Source organism: Oryctolagus cuniculus, chromosome 13, assembly GCF_051225735.1.
Source record: "Oryctolagus cuniculus isolate XC-2025 breed Fujian yellow rabbit chromosome 13, ASM5122573v1, whole genome shotgun sequence".
In the NCBI taxonomy this organism is placed as follows: domain Eukaryota; kingdom Metazoa; phylum Chordata; class Mammalia; order Lagomorpha; family Leporidae; genus Oryctolagus; species Oryctolagus cuniculus.
This window is the reverse complement of record NC_142879.1, coordinates 66,707,967-66,734,881: the sequence shown is the minus strand read 5'-3', so window position 1 is coordinate 66,734,881 and position 26,915 is coordinate 66,707,967. Positions and strand designations below refer to the sequence as shown.

Genomic DNA, 26,915 nt, shown 5'->3' with positions numbered 1-26,915 from the left:
CTGGATTGGGGGAATGTGCCACAAGGCCAGCTTCAGCAAAACAAGTTAGCAGATAACGAACTTTTGCACTTTCCCTACCTTCCCTCTTTTTCTCCATCCCTGCCACTCTCGTGCCACAACCTCTCACGGCAAGATACACTTCACAGTTGTCCTTTCGAAATAAGGCTCACCTTCAAATCTCATTCTTCCCACTTCTAATACACAGCCCAACGAAGTAAGTCTCCCTGAGGATTTTGATTTTTCAGTCTAAAAGAACAAACTTTCAGAGTGATTTTCAGCTACTATGTCAGGCTGATGAGGGAGATATTTCAGTAGAGGAGCCTTTATGTAGGGACCTCCTAGACTTCCCAAAGTAGACGTCTCTCTCTTGGTAGGGCCAGAGCAGCTTCTGACATTATGCTACTTTTAAGTAGTTTTTCTCAGCACCCATGGGGTTTCAAATAAACTCTCTGAGACATATTTGTTGGTGTAAATTTTAAATCACAAGCTTGATTTGATACCCTCAAATACAGTTCTTAAGGAAGATTGGTTACAGAGAGTTGTGGGTATTTTCCAATGACAGTAGAAATTACATTTTAGTAAAGTTGGATGAATTTTTTCATGTGTGTAGCTAACAATTCTGTCACCATCAGGTGGAATTACTCCAACTCATGCGATAAATGACTGTTACATCTTTAAAAGCTGACTTAATTTTTCTAGTTGAGACTTCATGCCTATTTTAGGTCAAGATACCAGTGTGCTCCTGTGCTCACCTCACCGTCCCTGGGAAGTGGTGAGGACATATCACAGTTTCTCCGAGACTGATTACCAAAGCATTATCTTACTTTTTTCATTTTGGTGTGAAGGATCCCAGGAAATCTTGGGTTTCAGAAGTGGCCCTGGTGACCCATTGGCAAATATAACAACCATATATAGGACTCTGAGAGGGACCTGACAGAGGTGAACAGGAGGGACAAGATAAACTTATCTTGACACAAAATTGGCAGATAAGCATCACCAAATTTCTGTAACTAGGAAGTATGAGGGTCAAACAGAAGATGCTGGCTATGACTACACTAGACCCTGTGGATGGCTTGTACAGAGCCACTTAAAATAGTACCGTTGAACATTTTACATAATTTACATACAATTTGAATATAAATTCTTAAAATTCATAATAGAACATTAAAATAATCTTCTAATAAAATCAGCCTTAGGCATAAGGAATCTAAATTTCAGTATCTTGTACACTTCTAAATAAATAGCTTTGATCTATAACCCTTGAAAATATTACAGTTTATAGTGACATGATAGACAAATCAAACAGTAATATAAAGTGAAAATGAAACATCCATTTAAAAATAAACAAGCCTAAAAACACACCAATCTGAATGAGAGAAAATCAAAATACTAAGAACACAGTAATTAAATACCTAACATTGGGATAAGCAAACCCATGCTCTGCAACATACTTTCAACTTACATAAAAAGCCCTTTAAAATTCATACAACCTAAATAAATAAGCAAAAACACAAAAGGAGGTACTGAACCAGCCAGTAATAACTAGGAAGTAATTTCCCCCTTTTTCTTCTAAATGATCCTAAAAGAAAAACAGGAAATCATAATCACCTGGCTAAAAAACTATAATTCATGTTTGTTTTAAAATGCTGTGTAGGATATAAAAAGTCAAAGCAAGGAAGGCTTCCTAAACGTGGGACCAGTGTATCTGCAATAAGGAAAGGCCGCCTAATTGACAGATTTAAACACAAATGACAATTTGCCTACTAAAGTATGACTGAATTTTCACTTAATGACCCCACAACAGAGTAAATCAAGCCCGTGATATGATTGTACATTCAAGCACTTGAATGTATGATATCCTAATACTGATTTATACATGGTGACTTAATTTCACTTGCCGAAGTACTGGTTTTCCTTATGTAAGACCAGAACTAAAGCATCAGTAGCAGGAACTCCATCTTATTTATATTCGTATCTGGGTCTTGGACTCTCAGAGTGTGACAGGTGCCCGATGAGCATCTGCTGCAGTGAGCGGAGTCCAGCACTCATCATTTCAGCACTGAGTCCATGACGAGGCGGCTGCCTGAGACTCCGGGGGTGGGGGTAGGGGGTTCTTCAATTTTGCCTCCATGCCTGTGATTAATTTCTGTCTACTTAATCATGTTAAACTGACACATATCTGTCACAGTTTCTCACTTCAGGGCCAAGATTTCTACAGTTCATCTAGTCCATGGTTAAGCCTTCTTCATAGATTTGTGCCTGCACATCATAGTCAAGATAAAAGAATAAAGATAATCTGTTACTCTATGTCTGATATTTGCTCATGATAACTGCCTGAAACATACACACACACACCCAACAATTTCACAAGTGGAAAACAGGATCTGAAAATAATGCAAAAAAATCCTAAATTACATAGCTCCCAAGGTTAACTAAAAAATGACCTTGAAATTCTTAAGGTAATTTGAGTACACAAACTTATTACATGATGACTGGAAGCAATGTCTATGGACCAACAAATGTAAACCCAAATTATCCTTTAACCATTAGCCTGACAAGATAGCTAAAAAAACAGTGTGGTTGTACAGACTGTCCTGCACAACTCTGCTCAGTGTACCTCCCACACTGGGAGGCAGGGAAGAGGAGCTGGGGAAGCTCCCCCGAGATCTTTCCTTCCACCCACTCTGCTTAGACTGATTTCTGCCTCATTATATGGATGACTGTAACATGGTTCATCTGGATGGCCATTTAGAGTCACTGTTTCTGACATCCTTGGCTCCTCACTGGGGGGACAGGGGGAAGGTTACAGAACTCCTGAAATAAAAGAGATTTAGAAAGTTTCACATCTTTCATTCTCACTGCCAGCATGCTTGTCCCTCTTGAATGCTGCTAGGAGAGGTAGATCCAGTGTTTAAGTTCCGCCATTCCCTGCAGTAACTTAGTGTAATAGAAGTCCATGTTGTCTGCAAAGTCTGTACAAACAGGTGACTCCATGTCACCGAAAGTGCAGTATAATGCAGTGCCTCCAACACTAAGGAAAACCGTTGCTATGCACAGCAAGATCAGTAAAATACAGGATCCACTTCCAACTTCATCTGCAAACATGAGAACAGACAGAGGTTAAATTGTCATCAAAATGGAAATCCTAGTGTCTGCTATCTTCTCACTGATTTGGCAGTATCAATTAGAAAGGTAAATAAATTTCCCTGGGGTAGGTGTTTAGCCCAGTGGCTAAGACACCCATGCCCCACATTGTGCTACCTGGGTATGATAACTGGCCCTGGCTTCTGGCTCCAGCTTCCTGCTAACACAGACTCAGGAAGGCAGTGGTAATGGCTTAACCAGATCTGGACTGGTTCCTGGCTTCAGCTAGGCTAGGGACTATTGTGAGCATGTGGGGAGTGAATTGGCAGATGAGAACTCTGTCTCTCAGATACGTAGTAACAAATTTTAAATAAAAAATAATAAATAAATTAATTTATCCTCCAGACTGGATAACTCTGAGAGTGAAAGGAAGTGTTATTGGAATGCAATACTGGACAACAGTGTAAACCAGGACTGCCTCAGGCCAACTGGGACATACAGATCCAACTTTTAGTTCAGCAAACCCACCTTCAGGAATCACCACCCAGATTTGTACAACATGCAATATAACATATACGAGGGTGGTCACTGTAGTAGAGTTTGCTGTAACAAAATGTGTGGAATAACTTAGTTATTCTTGTTGAAATAGAATAGTTTAATTACAGTCTAATTAATCAATAACATCAATTAATTGATGTAATCAATTATATTTACATTATATGATCATATAATTTGCATTATATAATTATATATTATATAATTATATTATTTAATTACATTATAATTTACATTATATAATTATATAATTAATTAAATACATGTATATAGAATATGTCTTTTTTAAAAAATATTTATTTATTTGAAGGGGAGAGTGAAACATACACAGAGGAAGAAAGGGAGAGGGAGACACATAGAGGGAGAGAGAAATCTTCCCCCTGCTCCTCTACTTCCCAAATGGCTGCAATAGGAGGGGTTGGGCCAGGCCAAAGGCAGGAGCCAGGAACTCCATCCAGGTCTCCCACAATTGTTGAAGGGGCCCAAGTACTTGGGGCATTTTCTGCTGCCATCCTAGGCACATAAGCAGGGAGTTGTATCAGAAGTGGAGCAGCCAGGACTCTGAACTGGCACTCCAATATGGATGCTGGCACTGCAGGTGGCAGCTTAGCTACCCTGGTACCCAGAATGTTTCTTGAGAGAATAAGAAACTTCAACCATCACTTGGGGTAAAGGGATTGGGAAGGTTGAAGGACTTTTACTTTACTATTGTCTGAATTTTTTCTTGATTAGTATATTACTTTTTGATAAAAAACAAATTTTTATAAAGATCTGGAAAACCCACTGTAATTCATAGATATATTCTCCCACTTAAACATTTAAGTATCTAAGAGTCTAACAGACTGCCCTTTTTTCTCCTACCCAGTCATATTCCTCTCCTACCCTAGAGGTAGACATCGGTAAATTTGGTGTGTATCCTTCCAAATCAAATACACTGTACAAACAGGATTATATAATCATGTTGATCTGTGATTCACATTTTAAATAGTTTATGCCCACACATGAAAGCATTTCTATAGAAATCAATATGATCATATTATTCATGCTGTGTTTTGTGGGTTTTTGTTTCTATGTTTTTTTTTTTTTTTTTTTTGAAAGGCAGAGAGGAAGAGAAAACAGGATAGACAGCAGAGGCTGAACCAGGCCAAAGACAGGAGCCAGGAATCCAATATAGGTCTCCCATACAGGAGGGACTCAAGTAGCTGAGTGATAATACTCTGCCTTTCAGGAAATACAGTAGCAGGAAGCTGGCTTGGAAGAAAAACCTGGACTTGAACCAGGCATTCTGATATGGCATGCGAGCACAAGCAGTGTCTTTTTATTTTAAGATTTATTTAGGGGCTGGCACTGGGGTGTAGTGGGTAAAGCCACCGCCTGTTGTGCCAGCATCTCATATGGGGACCAGTTTGAGTCCCAGCTGCTTCACTTCCAATCCAGCTCCCTGCTAATGTGCCTGGGCAAGTAGCAGAGCATGGCCCTAGTGCTTGGGCCCCTGCACCCACATGGAAGACCTGGAAGAGGCTCCTGGCTCCTGGCTCTGGATAGGTCCAGCTCTGACCATTATGGCCATTTGGGGAGAGAACCAGTATATACAAGATCTCCGTCTGCCTCTCTCTCTGTAACTCCACCTTTCAAATAAAGAAAAAAAGTAAAGGATATTAAAAGAAGAGAGATTTATTTAAGTTACTTGAAAGGCAGAGTGACAAAGCAGGGGGAGAGAAAGAGAGAGAGAGAGAGATCTTCTACCTGCTGATTCACTCAAATGGCTGCGATGACTGGGGCTGCTAAAACCAGGTGTGGGCCAGGTGAAAGCCAGGAGCCAGGAACTCCCTCCTCGTCTCCCACATGGGTGGAAGGGACCCAAGTACATGAGCCATCTCCTGCAGCCTTCCTTGGCAAATCAGCAGGAAGCTAGATCAGAAGCAAAGCAGCCAGGACTCAAACAAGCTCCCTGACATAGCATATTGGCATCGCAAGTGATGGCTTAACACACTATGCCACAATGCCAGTTCCATCTTCGTTTCTTTAATTATTGATTTATTTAATTTCATTTTATTTGAAAGGCAGTGTCAGCAAGAAAAAGATAAAGATCTTCTGTAAAACATCTTATAACTAACTTTTTCATACTGAAATAATTTTTGATATACTAGGTTAAATAAAGCATATTATTAAAATTCATTTGGCCTATTTCATTTTACTATTATAACATAGCCTTAAAAAATTTAATAGCTACATGGCTGGTGCTGTGGCGCAGCAAGCTGTCATGGCCTGTGGTGCTGGCTTCCCATATAGGCACTGGTTCGAGTCCCAGCTGCTCCACTTTTGATTCAGCTCCTTACTAATGCTCCTGGGAGAGCAGTGAAGGATGGCCTCAGAGCTTAGGCCCCTGTACCCACATGGGAGACCCTGAGGAAGCTCCTAGCTCTTGGATTCTGCCCAGTCCAGTTCTTGTTTTGGCCATTTAGGGAGTGAACCAGCAGATGGAAGACTTCTCTCTCTGTCCCTCTCTCTCTGTAACTCTGCCTCTCAAATAAATAAACCTTTTTCAAAAAAATGTAATATTCCCCCACTACCAATACTGTATATTCCTAAAGGTACATTGTGTGTGTGTGTAAGTCAACTGGGAACAGGAGAAAAATATGTTTTTTCAACCATTTGATAAATATATATTTATGTGGTTTTTTATTACTTTCTTCCCCAGGAAGTCAGAGAACTCCTTGAAGATAGAAGAGTATCTGTTTTGCACACAATTATGTCACTATTACCTGGTATTTAATCAGCCAAAAAAAAAAGTTATAATAATATTTGTCAGGCAAAACTGGCCCTTTTCGGAAGGTTTGGACAGAAACTTTCTTTCATTAACCTTGAGGTTAATGAAAATACCATGCGAGCCAGAGTTTAGGGATAAAACACTGCAATCACCAATCATTTGCATAAAGTTCTATAATTCTCAAAACCAATCTGTACACACAGTCTGACCTGTTTTTCAGCCCCTACAGGGGCAGACAACAGATGTCACTCTTTCAGGGTGACAAAACTGAGTCTCTCACAGGTTAACGGGTTTGAGCCAAAGCAAGAAGACTAAGGAGTGAAAAAGGGACTCTAAGTTCCAAATGCAGAGTTCCTCCTACTGAGCAGTGACTGGTGCGAATCAGGACAAACCCCTGAACACTTTATCTGAGTAAGATTGTGACAGGTGTAGGCAAGGTGCAGAGGCAGAATGAGGGGTCAGAAACAGACAACTTCCAAAACCCCTCTCAGTTTTAAAACTGTAAACACTCAGAAACCTCCACTGCTATTTCTTTTGTCACACTTTGGAAGCATAGTTAAAGGTGTCCACTGTTATTTAACCATGTAGCTGTTTCCAAACCCGATAAGCATACTGTGAGGAACCTGGTTGTATTTCCACTTTCCCTTATTTACTTAGGCCTTAGGTCAGCCTATTTGCAACCACAAAGGGCAGCACTGTTTGCCACAGCAACCACCTTTAGTACAGGCCCGGGAGGGGAAAGTCAAACAGCAGCGACAGGGTTAGGTTGCTGTTCCTGACAGCCCCAAGAAAAAAAATCAGCAGAGGAAACACACTTACAAGTCATAACTGCTTTCCACAATAAAAGAGAAATGGTAATTGGCCATTGAAAAGAAGACAAAAATAGCAGCCTCATTTAAAAAAAAAGTCCTCTCAACACTAGAGGCCATGAGTTGATTTTGCAACTTGCTCACTTATTTGAGCAAACTAATTGCTTAGAGAGAATTGGAGATAATAGTTTGTGTATGTTGCTCTCTTAGAAGGTGAAGAGGCTAAGGTTTACATATTCTGCCACAAACCCTATTAGCAAACATCCTATCACTCACGAATTCATTCTCGCAGCAAACACTGACCACTGGCTGTGCTGGACATAGTGCTGAGTGGTTTACCTTGATCCAAGTTATCGTCTATTTCTTGAAATCTCACTCTTCGCTTGGATGACTTCTGCATCTGGGCAGAAGGATCCCCTACAGAATCATTCCTCTTCTTTAATATAGAGACCAGGCCTTCAGTGGGGACAACCTAGAAGAGACCACAAGAACCACGTGTTATGGTAAAGTGGGACACACCACTATTTCATGTATCACTGTAAAAAGGCTAAGTCAACAGATATTTGAAATTTTATTATAGGCGTATTCGATTCCTACAGAATGAAAATCATACTCAACAAAATCTGACAGAAGAAAACTTTCACTTCTATGCAGAGGACTGAAAACACACAGGTATAAATTCCTGACTTCTTTTCTTAACCCCGAACTGACTTTGGGGCTAGATAGCCTGAATGGTATGCAGTAGACTGGGAATCAGGAAACTTCCTTTAACCACCTTCCTTCGTAGCGTAACTTCCCTGTTATTTATTAATCAGTGGCATGGGTCTTGCTTTATAATGAGGGTTTATAATCCACCACTGTTGCTTCTTTTTTTTTTTCATTCATCAGCAATTTTACAGAAATGAACATATGTTCTACTGCTCAAAATATTTCCTGACTTCCCTTTCAGAATTTCTCTCAAAGCCAGGTCATGAGGGACACCTTGCTTTGTAATATGCAGAGGTTGGCAAACTACGGCCAGCAGGCTGATGCTCATTTTTGTAAATAAAATTTAATTGAACACAGCAGGGCCCATTCCTCTACATACTATGTATGGCAGCTTTGGGGTTATAATGGCAGAACTCAGTAAACAAACCATAAAGCTTAAAATATTGGCAATTGGACCCTTCACAGAAAAAGTTTGTTGTGTAGCACCTCTTCAGCCCCCCACTGCTACCCCTTTCTGTTGCCTTATAGTTTTCACTTGGGCCATATTTTTTTTTTTGTCTATGCCCTACTCCTTATTTACCAAAAAATAAAAAAAATAAATAAATAAAAACCAAAAAAACCCAAAGCCCTTGCCATTTAGGCTCCAAGGTGCAGAGAGAAGAGGAGAGGATCAGTTAGAAGAGCTTAGCTGGCAAGCAGGAGGCGTAGTCACAGAAATCAACTTGTAAGTTGCTACTTGCTACAGGCTGCAGGTGATGACACAGGTGGGCATTGTGGGCCTAACACTGTGGATGTCAGTGACTTGCTGGCATCAGATCACTGTAAGCTGGGGACTGCCTGTAATTTCATTTACCTGATCAATAGCAGAAAATGTTTTTTTAAGTTTGCAATTTGATTTTTTTAAAAGATTTTTATTTATTGTATTTACAGAGGAGAGAGAGAGAGACAAAGAGATCAACTGATCTTCCATTTACTGGTTCACTCCCTAAATGGCCACAGTGGCTGGATCTGGGCCAGACCAAAGCCAGGAACCAGGAGCTTCTTCTGGGTTTCCCACAAGGATGCAGGGGACCAATCACTTGGACCATTTTCCGCTGCTTTGTCAGGCCCATGAGCAGGGAGCTGGATAGGAAATGGAGCAGCTGGGAATCAAACCGGCACCATATGGGATGCTGGCGTCACAGGCGGCAGCTTAACCCACTGTGCCACAGCGCTGGCCCCAGAAAATCTTTCATGTGATTTCTAGTTCCAGCCAGAAATCTGATAATGTGTTATGCATAAATATGAGAGAGATGCTATTAGTTCTTTTTATGACTCTGGGCTTTTAGGGCCAAATAGCCAAAGACAATCTTCTACTGGGCTTTTGTGAACATGAGTCTACAGAAACCATTATATCAAAAAAAATCAATAAGACGGTAATTTATTCTTTTTATAGTAAATATTATATATATATTGATTGTCCTTGTTCTGAGAAAACAAAAGTACTTTAGTCAAAATGGTAAGTACAAATAGGCAGAGGAATAATCTCTCCAATTTTTCTTGAGAGGGCAACAGCATCTGAAGAGCAAGAGACGGAAAAGGGATGCTAATTTTAGTGAATACATTACTACTAAAGACATGTCACTGACAGCCTTTTTGGGCTCCAAAATCCCTTCACTATTTTCTCCACACAAAAAATCATATATTTACCAGCACTGAATCCATCCACCAGGGGATTTCCAATAGGTTGTTTTCACCTAGAAAAACAATCCTATGGAGAACAGTTCCAAGTTGGAGCCTCAGACTGGCATTACAGTTCATTGTGTATCTTGGTGATGTGAACTCTGAAGCAGATACAAACCATAAATAAAAAGGCTTTGCAAATATGAATAAATGGATGTTGGCAGGCTGAGAGATGCTCCTGAAGTCATAAGGAAAGGCACAGAGTGCTGCACTCAGACTCAGAGCTGGACTTCGTGCAGCAGTCCTAGTGTCTGCTCAGTTTAATCCAGAGCGGTTGATTCTGGAAGTCAGCCTTATCAAGTGGCTCCACCTTAGTCACTGTGAGTGGTAATGAACTTTGGCAACATTTTCAAAAAGAGAAGAAGCAGAGTATGAGAAACTACATTGAGTGAGATGGGCCACCCCTCCTCCTCTGACCCTTGATTCCTGTCCGTACACACCCTTCTTCACCATTACCTGGGCTTGTCCCAGGTCTGAAGAGAAGGAGTGTGCACTTTTCCTTTCTTGTTCAGGGATCTTCTCTAGTTTTTTCTGTTGTAACTGCCTTCTGGTCCTATGGCCTACAGATCAAGGAAGGGTGTGACCAAGACTAGACATAGGAGATGCAGGCCAAGGTGGAAATTCTGAGAAGACAGGTGGGTGTAGTTGATAGAATCTGTTCTTTCTGATTTTTAAAAGGGTTTGGGGCAGAGGTCTTGAATCTCCTCCTAACATAGAATTCTCACTTATCATTACAGGACAAACACAACGATCTTAAGAAGTGACTTTGAGCCAGCGCCGTGGCTCACTAGGCTAATCCTCCGCCTTGCGGCCCTGGCACACCGGGTTCTATTCCCGGTCGGGGCGCCGGATTCTGTCCCGGTTGCCCCTCTTCCAGGCCAGCTCTCTGCTGTGGCCCGGGAGTGCAGTGGAGGATGGCCCAGGTGCTTGGGCCCTGCACCCCATGGGAGATCAGGAGAAGCACCTGGCTCCTGCCATCGGATCAGCGCAGTGCGCCGGCCGCAGCATGCTGGCCGCGGCGGCCATTGGAGGGTGAACCAACGGCAAAGGAAGACCTTTCTCTCTGTCTCTCTCTCTCTCTCACTGTCCACTCTGCCTGTCAAAAAAAAAAAAAAAAAAAAAAAAAGAAGTGACTTTGAGGGGCCAGCACTGTGGAGTAGCAGGTAAAGCTGCTGCCTGCCCTACCAGCATCTCATACGGGCACTGGTTAGTGTCCCAGCTGTTCCACTTCTGATTCAGCTCCCTGCTAAAGGCCTGGGAAAGCAGCAGAGGATGGCCCAAGTGCTTGGGCCCCTGTATCCATGTGGGAGAACTGGAAGAAGCTCATGACTTCTGGCTTCAGCCTGGCCCAGCCCCGGCCACTGAGGCTATTTGGGGAGTAAACCAGAAGATGGAAGATCTCCCTTTCTTTCTCTCTGTAACTCCGCCTTTCAAATAAATAAATAAAATCTAAAAAAAAAAAAAAAAAAAAAAAAAAAGGAAGAAGCGACTTTGATTGAGTTTGCCTTCATTTCATAGTTGAAGGGCAACTAAGCCAAAACAAGGTCTTGGTCTTGGTTCGTGGTCTCACTCAAAGACTGCCAAGCATTTCTAGATAATGTGGGCAGTTTATTAATGGCACATAGTAATGTACCCCCTCCAAACTATTGGAAAAAACATCTTCATGTTTTTTGTAAAATCGTAATGTCAGTTTTAAAAGGTGAAGTACTTGTTTTTTTCTTTTTATTTTTTTTTTGACAGGCAGAGTGGACAGTGAGAGAGACAGACAGACACCCTCCAATGGCCGCTGCGGCCGGCGTGCTGCGGCAGGCGCACCGCGCTGAAAAAGGTGAAGTACTTTTAAAATACCCAAAGTACAGCTACAAAATGTAAATTTAGTTTCCCATTTCAATTACCAAATTCCTTCCCTACCCAAACAAAATACAGCAAACCCTCCCACTGAGAACAAAAAGAATGTGTGAAAACTATAATTAATGTAATTGCTACTGGTGCTTCTCTATGAATAAATGTAGAATTTAAAAAAAAAAAAAAAATCTGTCCTAGTCCTCTATATTTGCACATAAATACATCTTCCCACATTCCCCTCCAACATCAATGACCATTTAAAACAGTATTTTCAGAATGATACAGTAATAAAAACAAAATTATTTTGCAGCTCTACAGGAATTATATATCCTAATGTGATGACAAAAACATTCAGAACTACCTCCTTAACAAGCAAAAGGAAGGCCTGCACTGTGGGCAGCGGATTAACGCCCTGGCCTGAAGCACCAGCATCCCATATGGGCGCCGGTTCTAGTCCTGGCTGCTTCACTTCTGATCCAGCTCTTTGCTATGGCCTGGAAAGGCAGTAGAAGCCCAAGTCCTTGGGCCCCTGCACCTGTGTGGGAGACCCAGAAGAAGCTCCTGGCTCCTGGCTTCGGGTAGGCGCAGCTCTGACCATTGTGGCCAAATTGGGGAGTGAACCATTGGATGGAAGATCTGCCTCTCCTCTCTCTGTGTAACTCTGACTTTCAAATAAAATAAAATAAATTAAAAAAAAAAAAAAGTAAAAGGAGAAAGTAGATACCAAATAATTTTCTGTCAGTGATACAGGCTTTCATCAATCTACAATCTCAAGGTTGGATACATCTGAATGAGAATACAAACTTGGTTTCAAACTACCTAAGAATTAACATTCATAAATCACATTAGTATATAATAAATACCTTAAACACCACCAATGTCATTGTGAAAGCATATGTCAAACTTGTCACTACTATTCCTCATGGAGTAAACAAGTGATGTTCCCTGCCTGCTCATTGAGGTTTGGGTTCCATAATAAGAACTGTAATTTAGCGACCAGGTATACTTTATGTAAAGGCATTTACATGATATGTCACATTTCATCTTCACAATTCTCTTTTACAAGCATTCTGAGCATAATTTTACAGAGGAAAAAGCCAAGTACAGAGAGCTCAAGTGACTTATTTTAGCCTGCAGAGCCAGGAACTGGCAGAGTTTGAATACAAACTCCAGATTAATTCTCTTATCATTACTTTGATGTGAAATGACCTTATTTCCTAAGACTATTAAGTTTTGCTTTGTGTCACAGACTATACGTTACAATTAAAAGTTTGATGAACAGAACTTTCAAATAAGGCTTTTTTAACTTTTATCTTTCCAAAGTAGTTTAAACCTCTAGCAGAAATCCTTAACATACACAAGAGACAGACTGATGACTAAATTTGTCAAACTAGAGGCATGGGGGAAGAAGTGGTTAGGCCAAAAAATTTTGTGGAAGGAGATTAATGGGTATGACTGTAACAAACTGAAAGAACAAGTCATAACTAGACCAAAGCCACCAGCTTTGTGACGGAAAATCATCTTCCAGAAAGAGCACGGTAGTTATGCAGATCCCCCACTATTGCATCTTAGAACACTGCAAGGTGGAGAGTGCAAAATAGGAAAAAGCAAATTATGATGAGGTACATTGATGCTGAATTTTTAAAATACTAATTTAAAAGGAAAACTTTTTTTAAAAGTTTATTTGAAAGGCAGAGTAAGTGGCAGAGAGAGAGAGAGAGAGAGAGAGAGAGAGAGAGAATCTTCCACTTGATGGTTTATTCTTCAAATGCCTGCAACAACCTGTTATCACCTGCTGCCTACTGGTATGCATTAGCAGGAAGCTTGACCAGAAGTGAGCTGGGACCTGACCCCAGGCACTCTGATATGGGAAGTGGGCACTGCAAACAGTAGCTTCACCTGCTATGTGACAATGCCTGTCACAAAAAAAGGTTTTAAAAAACATAAAATAGAGGCCGGTGCCGCGACTCACTTGGCTAATCCTCCACCTGTGGCGCCAGCACCCTGGATTCTAGTCCTGGTTGGGGCACCGGTTCTGTCCTGGTTGCTCTTCTTCCAGTCTAGCTCTCTGCTGTGGCCCGGGAAGGCAGTGGAGGATGGCCCAAGTGCTTGGGCCCTGCACCCACATGGGAGACCAGGAGGAAGCACCTGGCTCCTGGCTTCGGATGGGCGCAGTGCGCTGGCCATAGCAGCCATTTGGGGGGTGAACCAATGGAAGGAAGACCTTTCTCTCTCTCTCTCTCTCTCTCTCTCTCTCTGTCTAACTCTACCTGTTTAAAAAAAAAAATAGAAGTTTTATAATGTAATCTGTTTTGCTAGCTTAAAGGGATGATTAATAAGTACTAAACAGCCCCCAATAAATTGTTTAAAGAGCTGTCATTTCAGTTACTTTAGATTTTCTCATCCTGCTGGAATTACTTCATGGCCTGTAGCAATAATTTACATGATATCAGTCATTTTTATGTGACCTCACTATTATGTGTCTGTCCCTCTAGAAAGTAAGCTTCATGGGGCCAGCATGTTGTGTAGTGGGTAAAGCCACTGCCTGCAACACTGGTATCACATATGGGATTCAGCTGTAGTCTCCACTTCTGATCCACTTCTGATTCAGCTCCCCAACGTGCTAGGGAAAGCAGTGGGGGGCTGCCTGGGCCCCTGGACCCACGTGGGAGACGTAGAAGAAGCTCCTGGCTCCTGGCTTCAGACTGGTCCAGCTCTGGCCATTGTGGATATTTGGGCAGTGAACCAGCAGATGGAAGATTCTGTCTCTCCCTCTCTGAAACCCTGCCTTTCAAATAAATAAAATTTAAAAATAAATAAATAAATAAAATAACAAAAAGAAAGTAAGCTTCATAAGAGCAGGGACTTGGTCTAGATTCAATGCTGACTCCTCAGTTTTCTTTTCTTTTTAAAGTTATTATTTATTTAGTTTCATTTTTTTCTGAAAGGCAGAGGCAGGGTGGGGCAGAGAGAGATTTTCTAAAGGCAGTGATGGGAGCTCTTTCTTGTTCTCTATATTTCTGTCCCTCTCTGCCTCTCAAATAATTAAATATATAGGTTTGTTTGTTTAAAAAGACAGATTAATCTTTGCAAAACATTCCCAATATTCAATTTGAGTGCTACTTGGAAAATGAAACAATCCACTCACCCCCACATGTGAACAGTCTACTATCTAGCAGCATGGGACTGGGTCATTGGGTCATTTAGAATAGCACATTTCTTCTCTCAAGTTTGGATGCTAGGCATTCCCTCTAAGTCCTAGGCTACAGGATGAAACACTTGAGTTTAAAGAGGCCGGCACCATGGCTCACTTGGCTAATCCTTCGCCTGCAGCGCCACCACCCCGGGTTCTAGTCCAGATTGGGGCGCCGGATTCTGTCTTGGTTGCTCCTCTTTCAGTCTAGTTCTCTGCTGGCTCTCTGCTGTGGCCCCGGGAGTGCAGTGGAGGATGGCCCAAGTGCTTGGGCCTTGCACCCACATGGGAGACCAGGAGGAAGCACCTGGTTCCTGGCTTCGAATTGGCGCAGCGCGCTGGCCACAGGGTGCTGGCTGTAGCGGCCATTTGCGGGGTGAACCAACGGAAAAAAAAGGAAGACCTTTCTGTATTTCTTTCTCTCACTGTCTAACTCTGTCTGTCAAAAAAAAAAAAAAATAGTTTAAAGAGAAGAAAATGTGACTCCTACAGATTCCAAAACCAAACAAATCAAAAGAACCCAGGTTCTCGGTTCTGACAATAATCATGTCAGTATAGCATGGGTATATGGGCACTGTACTGCTGTACAATTTCGTATTTTGTCAGAAACTGGGATACTCAAATTCAGGGAAAGGCCAACGCATGCAGTCAGGCAGCTGTGAGATTTCAGGCCGTGTCCACAGAGCACCAGCGCCTGCATTCTTAATCATTGGTTCTGTAACATGGCACTCACACAGAAACCAGCAAATGAGGAAATAAACGAGTGAATCTTCCTAACCTGCTGTCTGATACTGTGCCACTGACTACTTTTTCTTAAAAGCTGATGAAATGAGGAAAAATGTTTCTGACGCTTTTTTGAAAGAGCAGAGTCTGTACTTCTGATGATAATGTGTTAGGATCTTTTTTACATAAGAACAGCAGTGCTTCAGGTATTAAGCTATCATTTTGCAAAAATTATTCCTGAGTTTGAAAAAACTTCCCAGACTAAGAGAATCTTCATTTATACACGTCTCTATATTAAAAACAGCACAGGTATTTTTAGTGCTCTATGAGATTTTTGTGAAAATTATTTCAATTTATGTAACAAATCCAATTGTTTAACACAGCACAACACAACAAGTGCTTGAATGGACTGGCAGTGGTTCTCAAAACCAAGATCCACTGCAGCCAAAGCTGAGCAATGCAGAAAGGGCAGGAGAATACAAGCAGAGAGACAAGAAAAAAGGGAGAATGCTGGCAAGGAAAGCACATCCTCAGGTGTACTACTCACAGTGGTGGAAAGAGCTGTAACAGCAGGGACAGGGAGGGGCTGTCACGGATGGGAGGACAGGCAGCTGTGAGGGCAGAACAACCGGCAGCCTGGCAGGCTTACAGCCTCAGTGGTTCCAGAGGAAATGCAAAATGCTACTCTTAGACATTATTTAGTTATTAAGAAATTATGTGCTATGGTCCCTGCCTACAGAAGGAGGGAAGCAGGAAGCATGAAAAATGTTTCAAAAACAGTTCCAGTGAAAACAGCCTGGTGTGACAGCCGAGAGCCTCCAACAGGGCCACAACTTCCTATGATCCTCAGAGCGCCCTCAGCGCCCCACTCAGGGGAGATTCTTACGGTTTCACAGAAAGCACACAGTACAAAGCGGATTAAGAAGTTACATGTTTACACTGAAATCAGAAAATAACATTTATAACCTATTTTTAAAAAGTATGAATTTGTACTTATAAACAAGCTTATTTTTAGTTCTGAAGCTTTCAAAACTTTTCCTGACAGAGTTAGGCACTTTATTAAAATATGTCTCAGAATAGAGAAGAAAGTAAATATTCAGAAAGTAAAAGCATTTAGCATCTTCATAGGGAGGTAAACAAGTTTTGCTAATCATATGTAGCTTTTGGGGTTTTAAGCCAGTCTAATTTAGTAGACCAATAAAATTTCAGGGAAAGGGACAATACATATTAATTTCACAGAAAGGCAACTTCAAATAACATATAACCACTGGTAACTGTTATCTGGTAGGAAAACTGACATTGAGGTTAAGGAAGGAATATTCCATTTAGTTGTAGCACACATTAATTCAACAGTTTGCAACTCACTGTAGTAGACATCTGGTTAAAATAAGTAACAGAATGAATACTTCCGGGCCAAGTGCTTTACTGTTAGCTCTATTTTTTAAACTAGTTTAATTTGCTACAAAATATGCAGCATAAAATTGCCACTTTAACCATTTTTTAAGAGTACAGTTTTGTAGCATTAACATTACACATGTTGTGCAACAATCATCACTATCTACAAGTATTTCCAAACGTTTTCATCACCTCAATAGAAACTCTATAGTCTTTAAGCAATATTAAATTTTATTAAGAAGCAAAATCACAGTTTGTGGAGAATTAGCTGTGCATGGCAAACAGGTGGTCTGGTAGAAAATAAACGAGAATAAATCATAGTCTATGGAGAACTGACTATAAATGGCAATGAAGGGAGCTAGTGATATGACAGTTATAATTATTTCAGCAACTTTTCACTGGGTTCTATTTTCAGATTTATTTTGTTGTATACTTTTGCTCTGCTATTCTTCCATTTTGTCTCTTAAATTATTTCGTTCAATGATAATGCTGGGTTAGAATATGATGGGTACAAGTGGGACTTAAAAGCTAACCTGAAAAACTAATTTAGGTAAAGAAACATTTTCAAAGAAAACAGCTTTAAGGAGGTAAAAAGTAGCTGCACAGGGCTGATAACCAAATGATAGGGTCAGGACTGGAACTGAAGTCTTTCACTGTTCCTGTATTTCCCACTATGTCAGGCCACCTTGGTGAGGGGGCTGCAGTTTTGATTTGGTTTTTATGTTTTCTTTTGCCGAATTATTTTACGATATTATCAAACAAAGGAGAATGGCCATCTTTCTGGGACCTTGTTTTGGGTTTTGCAACTTAATATCTTAAAGATGGATCTAGTGTTCCCTCATCTCACTCTATTTAAGATGTTTATTCTGTTAGAGAATTTCAAAGATACATCAACCAGAGGAAGAAACAGGGGGCACATATTAGGTATTTCGTCTCCTAGATGTATGAGAAGAAAAATGAGATTTCCTTATTAGAATGTGACTACTCTTGATCATAATTTCTGGTAATGCTAAGTAAAAGTCATAGGATTATTAAAAATGGTTATTCATAATACAGCTTATTGTATCTGTAGGCATGCAACATCATAACAAGTATAAACATAACAATTAAGAGTCACTTATTTCAATACATATAAATAAATGAAAATATAAAGATTACAGGTCATGTTAACTAAAATTCTCACTCATATTTGAGACTAGGGACATCTTATAAAAATAAAGCAATATTTCATTTTACGTTTAATTATGCTTCGTCTTTAATTTACCTCTGCAATTTGTATCCTTTTGGCAAGATCATCCAGAGAAAGACAGCTGTCATCGGAAGGCAGATTCTCCTGGAGGCTGTAGGACCCTTCCTCAGGAGAAAGGTCTGGGTTGTCTTCATATGAAAGGGAATCTTCTTCAGAGTCTTTTAAGCACCCTTCCAGAAGGCTGTTCAAATAGTCTTCGGTTTCTTTATTGACTTGGTCTTCCTCATCTCCCTTTTCCTCTGGGGCCATAAACACCTCAGGCAGCCGTGCACTTAGGTCAGATATTCCATTCTTTTCACAAAGTGCATTCCCAGAGCCCTCTGAGTCAGTCTGACCACGCAGCCACTTCCCATCACTGTCTGAGGGATCAGGTTGCTGTCGCTCATTTAATTCATTGTTCTCAAGTTGGCCTGTGGGCAACGCCTCAGAAGCATCCCGAAGTGGTAAATGGAGTTCTTTTCTCCGAGTCTGTGAATATCTGTCCTCTGAAATCAGCGCAGGCTCTGTGGCTTCCTGGCTGGGAGGTACAGCCTCAGGGTCTTCAGCAACGCCCCCTGTTGTGGCCACATCTGGGCAGTCCTCTGGCTGAGCCAGCTGCAAGCAGCTATCATCCGCACAAGCATTCTCGGCGGAGCCTGGCCCAGACCTGCTTCTGGCTGTCTCCGAGGACTGGGCGTGGAGCTCCAGCGTGGCCTCGGTGCTGAGGAGCGGCTCCTCCGTGTGGCCCTTTGCTGCAGCGACTGCCTGCTCGTCCATGGGATCACAGCAGGGACTGTGATCTTGCTGTTGGCTTTCTCGGTTGGTACTCGGTTCACTCTCTAAAGGTGAAGAAAAACAAGTTGCTTTAAAATTCAGCACAATACTTTGTATCACAGGGAAAACAAAGGACATGTGAATGATATGAGTAGCATAATGATATTCTAACCCTCTCAAAAGGTAATTCCATCTGTGGCACAGAACTGACCTTAAGTAGAGGAAATACCCAAAATATTTGGTAAATACTCCTTTACACATAAAATTGTTTACTCAAAAACATGTTAACATAAATAAAACAAATTAGTCTTTAACTGATACAGTATTTTTCAGCAATTTAACAATTTAAGAATATTTTTAGTCTATTATGTTTAAATGAATATGTCTATTGGCCTTTTACATTTCAATGAAGTTAGAAAATTATTTTCAATGTACTTAAGACATGGCATATTAAGAAAATATTTTACATGATAATCCTTAGTAATAAATTTATAACTTAAAATATAAGTAATACTGATCTGATCTACTAAGACTAAAGGAAAGAGAGTCTATTCTGTTTATATTTATGATTTGAATCCGTAATAACTGTGTTGATAAATATCTGTATCTTCTTAAAAAAAGGCAGCAAAGGGTAGAGATATATATTTTGGCAAGAGGTAGAAGCAGGTTTGAATTTTGACATCTCTTTCAGTTTCTTCCTTAAAGAAAATCAACTTAAAATATTTCTTCTTTAACTTTAAAACTAAACTGCTAAAAACCTTTGTATGAATAATGAATGAGAATTACACAGATAGGTAGATAAGAGAGAAGCTTTCTCACCTTCAGTTTATCAGTGCTTTAGTATTCTAATGATCTTAGAAGCTTTAACTTTTTGTATAGTCATATACTGTTCAATTTATACAGATTATGAACAAAGGTGAAGATAAAATATTAAAATGTTCCATTTGGTTGTTCATTTACTAGTACTTTAATAATTACCTACTGACAATTAAGGCCCATTTCATACCAAAGAAAAGGTACTACTTAAAAGCTGTCTTCAGGGCCAGTCTGTGACTTAGAGGTGAAGCCACCACCTGCAATGCTGGCATCCCATATGGGCACTGGTTCAAGTCCCAGCTGCTCCATTTCCAATCCAGGAAGGCAGTGGAGGATGGTCCAAGTCCTTGGGCCCCTGCACCCATGTGGGAGACCCAGAAGAAGCTCCTGGCTCCTGCCTTTGGATCTGCACAGTTCTGGCTGTTGAGGCCATCTGGGGAGTGAACCAGCGGATGGAAGACCTCTCTCTCTGTTACTACCTCTCTCTGTAACTCTGTCTTTCAAATAAATAAAATAAATTTTTTTAAAAAAAGATTTATTTATTTGAAAAGCAGAGTTACAGAGAGGCAGAGGCAGAGAGAGGTCCTCCATCCAATGGTTCACTCTCTAATTGGCCACAATGGCTGGGGCTGTGCAGATCCAAAGCCAGGAGCCAGGAGCTTCCTCTGGGTCTCCCACATGGGTGCAGTGGCCCAAGGACTTGAGCCATCTTCTACTACTTTCCCAGGCCATGGCAGAGAGCTGGATCGGGAGAGGAGCAGTGGGGACTAGAACCAGCGCCCATATGGGATGCCGGCGCTTCAGGCCAGGGCTTTAACCCGCTGTACCACAGTGCCAGCCCCAATAAATAAATCTTTAAAAAAAAAAAAAAAAAAAGCTGTCTTCAAGGTCAAGTATTTGACATAGTGCTTAAGATACTGCTTGGGATAGCTGCCTTTCATATAGGAGAGCCTAGGTTCAAGTCCTGTCCCTAGCTCCTATTTACAGCTTCTTGCTAATGTGTACCCTGATAGGCAGCAGGTGATGGCCCAAGTAGGTGGTTCTGCCACCCATGTGGGAAACCTAAATTGAGTTCCTGGCTCCTAGCTTCATTTTGGTTTTGGCCTGACCCAGCCCTGGCTATTATGGGCATTTGGGGGAGCGAACCAGTGGATAGGAAATTCTCTCTCTCTCTCTCTGCTTTTCAAATAAATAAAAATTTCACTTAAAAAAAAAAAAAAAAGGCTCTCCGGGCCAGTGTTGTGGCATAGTAGGATAAGTGCCATTCGCAACGCCAGCATCCCATGTAGGTGCTGGTATGTATCCTTGGCTGCTCACTTCTGATCCAGTTCCCTGGTAACATACTTGGGAAAGCAGTGGAGAATGGCTTAAGTTCTTGGGCACCTGCCATCCCACAGGAGACCTGGAAGAAGCTCCTAGCTGCAGCCTGGCCCAGCCCTAGCTGTTGTGGCCATTTGGGGAATAAACCAGCAGATGAAAGATCTCTCTTAGGGCCCGCACTATGGCGCAGCGGGTTAACACCCTGGCCTGAGGTGCCGGCATCCCATAGGGTGCTGGTTCAAGACCTGGCTGCTCCACTTCCAATCCAGCTCTCTGCTGTGGCCTGGGAAAGCAGAAGATGGCCCAAGTCCTTGGGCCCCTGCACCCATGTGGGAGACCCAGAAGAAGCTCCTGGCTCCTGGCTTCAGATCGGCGCAGCTCTGGCCATTGCAGCCAACTGGGGAGTAAACTATCGGTTGGAAGAGCTCTCTTTCTCTCTCTCTTTTTCTCTCTCTGTTTCTGCTTTGCCTCTCTCTCCTTGTAACTCTTTCAAATAAATAAATCTTCAAAAAAAAAAAAAAGAGCTCTCTCTCTCAGTCTCTATATATAACTCTGTTTCTCAAATAAATAAATAAATCTTAAAAACAAATTAAAAGGGACCATGTTGTGGTACAGTGGGTTAAGCTGCCACCTGCAATGCTGGCATCCCATATAGACACTGGCTCAAGTCTCTGCTGCTCCACTTCTGATCCAACTCCCTGCTAACATGCCTGTGAAAGCAGTAGAAGATGGCCTCATTTGAGAGACTGGGTGAAGGCCTGGCCTTTGGAGTCATTTGGGGAGGGAACCAGTGGAAGAAAGTGCTTTCTCTCCCTCTTTCTCTCTCTCCCTCTTTCTCTCTCTGTCTCTTTAACTTTCAAATAAATAAAATACATTAAAAAAAAAAAAAACAGGCTTTCTTCAGATTTCAGAGAATCAAGGACTTTAGACTGTTGAGATGCAGACTTCCAGTAGAATTTGTAGAACCTCCTCTGAAATTGACTCAAAAATAGATAAGGATCAGGAGAAGGAAGAAGCCACCACCTTTTGGGAGAGTACAGTATCCTTTTTCTCTCTTTATCCTGAAGAAACACCTGGAGTTTGGGAGACTATACTAAAACACAGAGGCATTTTATTCCCCATAGGATGTCTGCTTTGCTACTAACCTTTCTGGCCTGTATTATTAAGGCAGGAAAGGTTAGAGAAAAGGACAAAGTTTGTAAAGGGTCCAAATTATCCCTCTACAAGTTCTGAGTACCCAAAAGTTTAGCAGATTCACATTCATAGGAATTAGAGACTAACTGAGATTGGGGACCATGGTCTCAAATATACTATTACCAGCTTAGGATAGGTTATCTAAAGGAATGCAACATCTTGGGAGTAATCTCCTTCTCAGCTGGCACTGAGGGAGCCAGCACACATCCCCTGCGGAACAATCTGGATTCCATCATAAACAGTAATCCAGTTTGCTCCAAATGTCAGCAGAGTATGCTCCCAGTTCTTGGCAGCTAGGGGGCAGAGAAGAGGAGCTTTGCATAAAACGAGATTTGGGTGTTAAAAATCAGCCTGAGATGTCATTATATGAGTAAGAAGTGAGGTGGCTAGCTAAAACTTCTAGACAAAATACAGCCATTTAATAGTATAATATCTAATGAACTGAGATAGCACTTATGAGTTCAGTAATAAAGATATCTACAGGTATGATGTATTATTTACAAAGATTACCCACAGATACAAAAATAGTTGCTTTATCCTATTATTTAAAAATACAGGGTATAGCACTGAGGCACAGCAGGTCGTGAGTGCCAGTTCAAATACTGATTGCTCTAATTAAAAAAAAAATATTTATTTCTTTGTTTGAAAGACAGACTTACAGAGAGAGAGAGAGAAGAGACAGACAGACATCTTCCATCTCTTGGTTAACTCCCCAAATGGCTGCAATGACTATAGGTAGGCCAGACTGAAGCCAGAAGCTTTTTCCAGGTCTCCCACCTGGGTGCAGGGGTCTAGGGACTTGGGCCATCTTCTGCTGCTTTCCCAGGCAGAGAGCTGGATGAAAAATGGAACAGCTAGTACACAAACCAGCACCCACATGGGATGCCAGCATTGCAAGCCATGGTCCAACCCGCTGCAGCACAGAGCCAGCCCGCAACTGCTCCACTTCTGATCCAGCTGCCTACTAATATGCCTGGGAAAGCAACAAAAGGTGGCCTGAGTGCTTGGGCCCCTGCCATCCATGCAGGAGACCCAGATGAAGTTCCTGGTTCCTGGCTTCAGCCTGGCCCAGCTCAGTCATTGCTACCATTTGGGAAATGAACCAGCAGACAGAAGATTTCTGTCTTTCCCTCTCTTTTTTAATTCTGCCTTTAAAACAAATTTTAAAAAACCTTTAAAAATAATCAACAGGGGCTGGTGCTGTGGTGAAGTAGGTAAAGACACTGCCTGCAGTGCCAGCATCCCATAGGGGCACTGGTTCGAGTCCTGGCTGCTCCACTTCCAATCCAGCTCCATAATAAGGCGTGGGAAGGCAGTGGAAGATGGCCCAATTCTTTGGGCCCCTGTACCCGTGTGGGAGACCTGGAAGAAACTCCTGGCTCCTGGCTTTGGATCAGTGCAGTTCCATTCGTTGAGGACATCTCGGAAGTGAACTAGTAGATGGAAGACCTCTCTCTTTGCCTCTAACTCTGCCTTTCAAATAAATAAATAAATCTTTCAAAAACAAAACAAAAAAACAAATACAAAAAATATTATGAAATAATCAATCAAACCAAGAAGCTATAACTTAAGATGTAAAGGGCAAGAGGGTTCCAAACTACATGTGGAAAGTGCTATGGCTGGAATATTACTTCTGGTATCCCCCAAATGTCCATGTATCCAAAGTTTGGTCTCCAAAGTCTGACATTAATGGTTAATGAATTAATGCTAATTGTTAATGGATTATGTGTGGCAACTTGATCCGATTATGCTATCAGGAGGGGGCCCAGTGAGGGTCTTTCAGCCACTGAGGGGGGTGTCCATAGAAGACAGCTCTCAAGAGTTGGTTGGTTATAAGAGTCTTGTTGATCCCAGATAGTTTCCTGCTTCCTGGCTTGCCATGTAACCCTCTCTCCGTACCCACCACCCACCGACTCCACAGGATGCCAGCTCAGTGGAGCCACCTATTCTTGGACTGCCACTCTCCTAAACCATGAGTCTTCCTCCTTCCTAAGCACCTTCCCTCAGTATCTGTGATGGAGATGAAAGCTGACTACTACAGAATCATCCACACTCTCGACTTCTCTCTTTAAAACATACTGTTTTATTGAACTCTGGCAAAACTTCTTCCTTCAGAATTTAGTCCACACCCTCAAAAGATGATGATCAGCGAATGTCTGGATTGCTGAAGTCGCTGCTAGTCTGTACAACCTCCATAGCAGGAGTGTGCCGCACTTAATTAGAACCAGAAGATCCAGGTTCTGGAATGAAGTAAAGCACCAAGGAAGTGATTTAAACCTGGCACTTCAGTTTCTCCATGTGCACACACCATGTGAATTACAGCAGAGGCCAAGGCAGGGGTAATGCCAAGCTTGTGCTGGGCACCAAGCAACGCTACATTTGAAATTCAAAGAAAAGGCTGGTAATAGCTCTTTTCCCAATATGCACAACATGGAATCACATCAACATCCAGTTTGTCTTCTCCCTTTAAGATGGTTAGGAGGCTTATTTTACTCTGACTTGTATTAAAAAAACAAAAAAAAAAACACCCAGAAAGGCAATGTCCTCATCTTGCCCCATAAGAAAAAAAATGAAGATTTTTAAAAACAAAAAAAAGGGGCTGGCACTGTGGCTTAGTGGGTAAACCCACTGCCAGAAGTGCCAGCATCCCATATGGGCACCTGTTCAAGTCACAGCTGCTCCATTTCCAATCCTGCTCTCGGCTAAGGCCTGGAAAAGCAGTAGATGAGGGCCACGTCCTTGGTCCCTGCACCCAATGGGAGACCCAGAAGCTCCTGGCTCCTGGCTTTGGATAAGCCCTGCTCTAGCCTTTGTGGCCATTTGGGGGATTGAATCAGCAGATAGAAGATCTCTCTCTCTCTTTACATCTTTACAAACAAAATCAAAAAGCACTTGGTAAAGAATAAAAGGCATAAAATGATGGCATTATCATCATCTTATATCTTCAGGGCAACTCATCTAAAACACCTGGTACTTCCTCTTTATTATCAGGACTCTCAGGCCCAGGAATACGAATCAGCAATGCAATCAGTCATCAGGAAAAAAAACCTGAAAATATTATTTCTCTTTTTTCTCTGAAGTTCTTATAATGAAGATTATGCATTTAGAGAAAATTTCTGAAAACTTTTTATCTTATTTCATTTTAAGAGAGAGAGGGAGAGATAGAGATTTTTCCATCCTCTGGTTCATTCCCCCAGATAGCTACAATAGCCAGGGCTGGGCCAGGCTGAAGCCAGAAGCCAGGAACTTCTTCTGGGTATCCCACCTGGGTGCAGGGGCCCAAGCACCTGAACCATCCTCCACTGCTTTCCCAGGCACATTAGCAAGGAGCTGGATTGGAAGTGCTGCAACTGGGACATTGGGGCTCATACTGGATGTAGGCACCAAAGGTGGAGGCTTAACACTCTACACCACAGTGCTGGCCCTTGTTTGTTTTAACATTTATGCATTTTTTAAAAATTTTTAAAAAAAGATTTATTTATTCATTTGCAAGGCAAAGCGAGAGAAAGAGAGAGAGGAAGGAAGGGAGGGAGGGAGGGAGAGAGGGAGGGAGGGAGGGAGGGAAGAGGTCCTCCATCCACTGGTTCACTCCCCAAATGGCTGCAATGGCCAGAGCTGGGCTGATCCGAAGCCAGGAGCTTCTTCTGGGTCTCCCACGTGGGTGCAGGGGCCCAAGGACTTGGGCCATCTTCCACGGCTTTCCCAGGCCATAGCTGGATTGGAAGAGGAGCAGCAGGGACTCAAACCGGCGCCCATATGGGAGGCTGGCACTGTAGGCGGCAGCTTTATCTGCTATGCCATAGTGCCCCCCAACATCTAATCATTTACCTGAAAGGGCAGAGTGGCTACCAGGGAGGCAAGGAAAGGTGTGGAGGGGAAGGGGATGAGAAATGTCCACACAACAGCTACAGCTGGGCCAGGCAGAAATCATGAGCCAGGAACTGAATCTGGGTCTTCCATATGGGTGGCAGGGGTCCAAGCACTTGAGCCATTATCTGCTACCTCCCACAATGCATTAGTAGGAAGCTAGACTGGAAGTGGAATAGCCAGGACTCTAACTGGCACTGGGGCATGGGATGTGGGTGCTGTAAGTAGTTTCATTTTCTGTGCCACAACGCCTGCCCCTCTAAAAATCTTTTAAGATAAGGTGGTAGAAATGTATATACACCAATTAAAGTACATTATATATTAGTCAACAACTAATGAGACAGAACAAACAGGCACAGATAAATTAACAAGATTAGAGCTTTTAAATATCTAGATTTTACAACAAATTTCTTATAAAGTCCAGAGAAAAGGATGTCTAAATATACCAAAACCGATTATATTCCAGAGCATTTCTGTACAAACTTTTCATGTTGTTAGATACAAAGAATTGCCTACTGAAAATTTTGAAATAATTTTACGCTTTTATAATAATTTAGGTATTTTATAGTACCTACTACTAGGTATGTATACAACATAAAAAATCTTGCTTTGCTGTTTTTCTAGAAGAGAGTTATGTATATAAATGTAAATTTTAAAAAAAAATCCCTTCCCAGCAGTTGAGAGTGATATTTCTAAAAGATCACAGGGGCAGGTCTTTTTAATGGCCCTCTCCAACTTAATCTAAAAACATACCCAACTCTTTGGCTGTAGCTCCTCTTTCCTTTGGATCTTCGGGGGCTCTGAACTGTGGAAAACATTTTTTTCCCAGGGATTTTTCTACAGCTGCTATCTAAAACATGAAAAAAAAAAAAAACCAATCTTTTTTGTAAATGGTTGTATTAATTTAGAAAG

At 41.7% G+C, this 26,915-nt stretch overlaps 1 protein-coding gene across 4 annotated transcripts in view; it reads right to left on the bottom strand.

The window, feature by feature from the left end:
* Positions 1-459: 459 nt before the first annotated feature.
* CNST (consortin, connexin sorting protein) overlaps positions 460-26,915 on the bottom strand; it is a 91,681-nt gene continuing 65,225 nt past the window's right edge. For all 4 annotated transcript variants that reach the window (XM_051820807.3, XM_089311680.1, XM_070055629.2 and 1 more), the window contains 4 exons: positions 26,757-26,853; positions 18,069-18,871; positions 7,558-7,690; positions 460-3,095 (listed from right to left, as the gene is read on the bottom strand). In XM_051820807.3, coding sequence (XP_051676767.3) covers positions 2,890-3,095; positions 7,558-7,690; positions 18,069-18,871; positions 26,757-26,853 — 1,239 coding nt within the window. In that variant the 3' untranslated portion in view covers positions 460-2,889. The remainder of the gene's footprint in view (positions 3,096-7,557; positions 7,691-18,068; positions 18,872-26,756; positions 26,854-26,915) is intronic.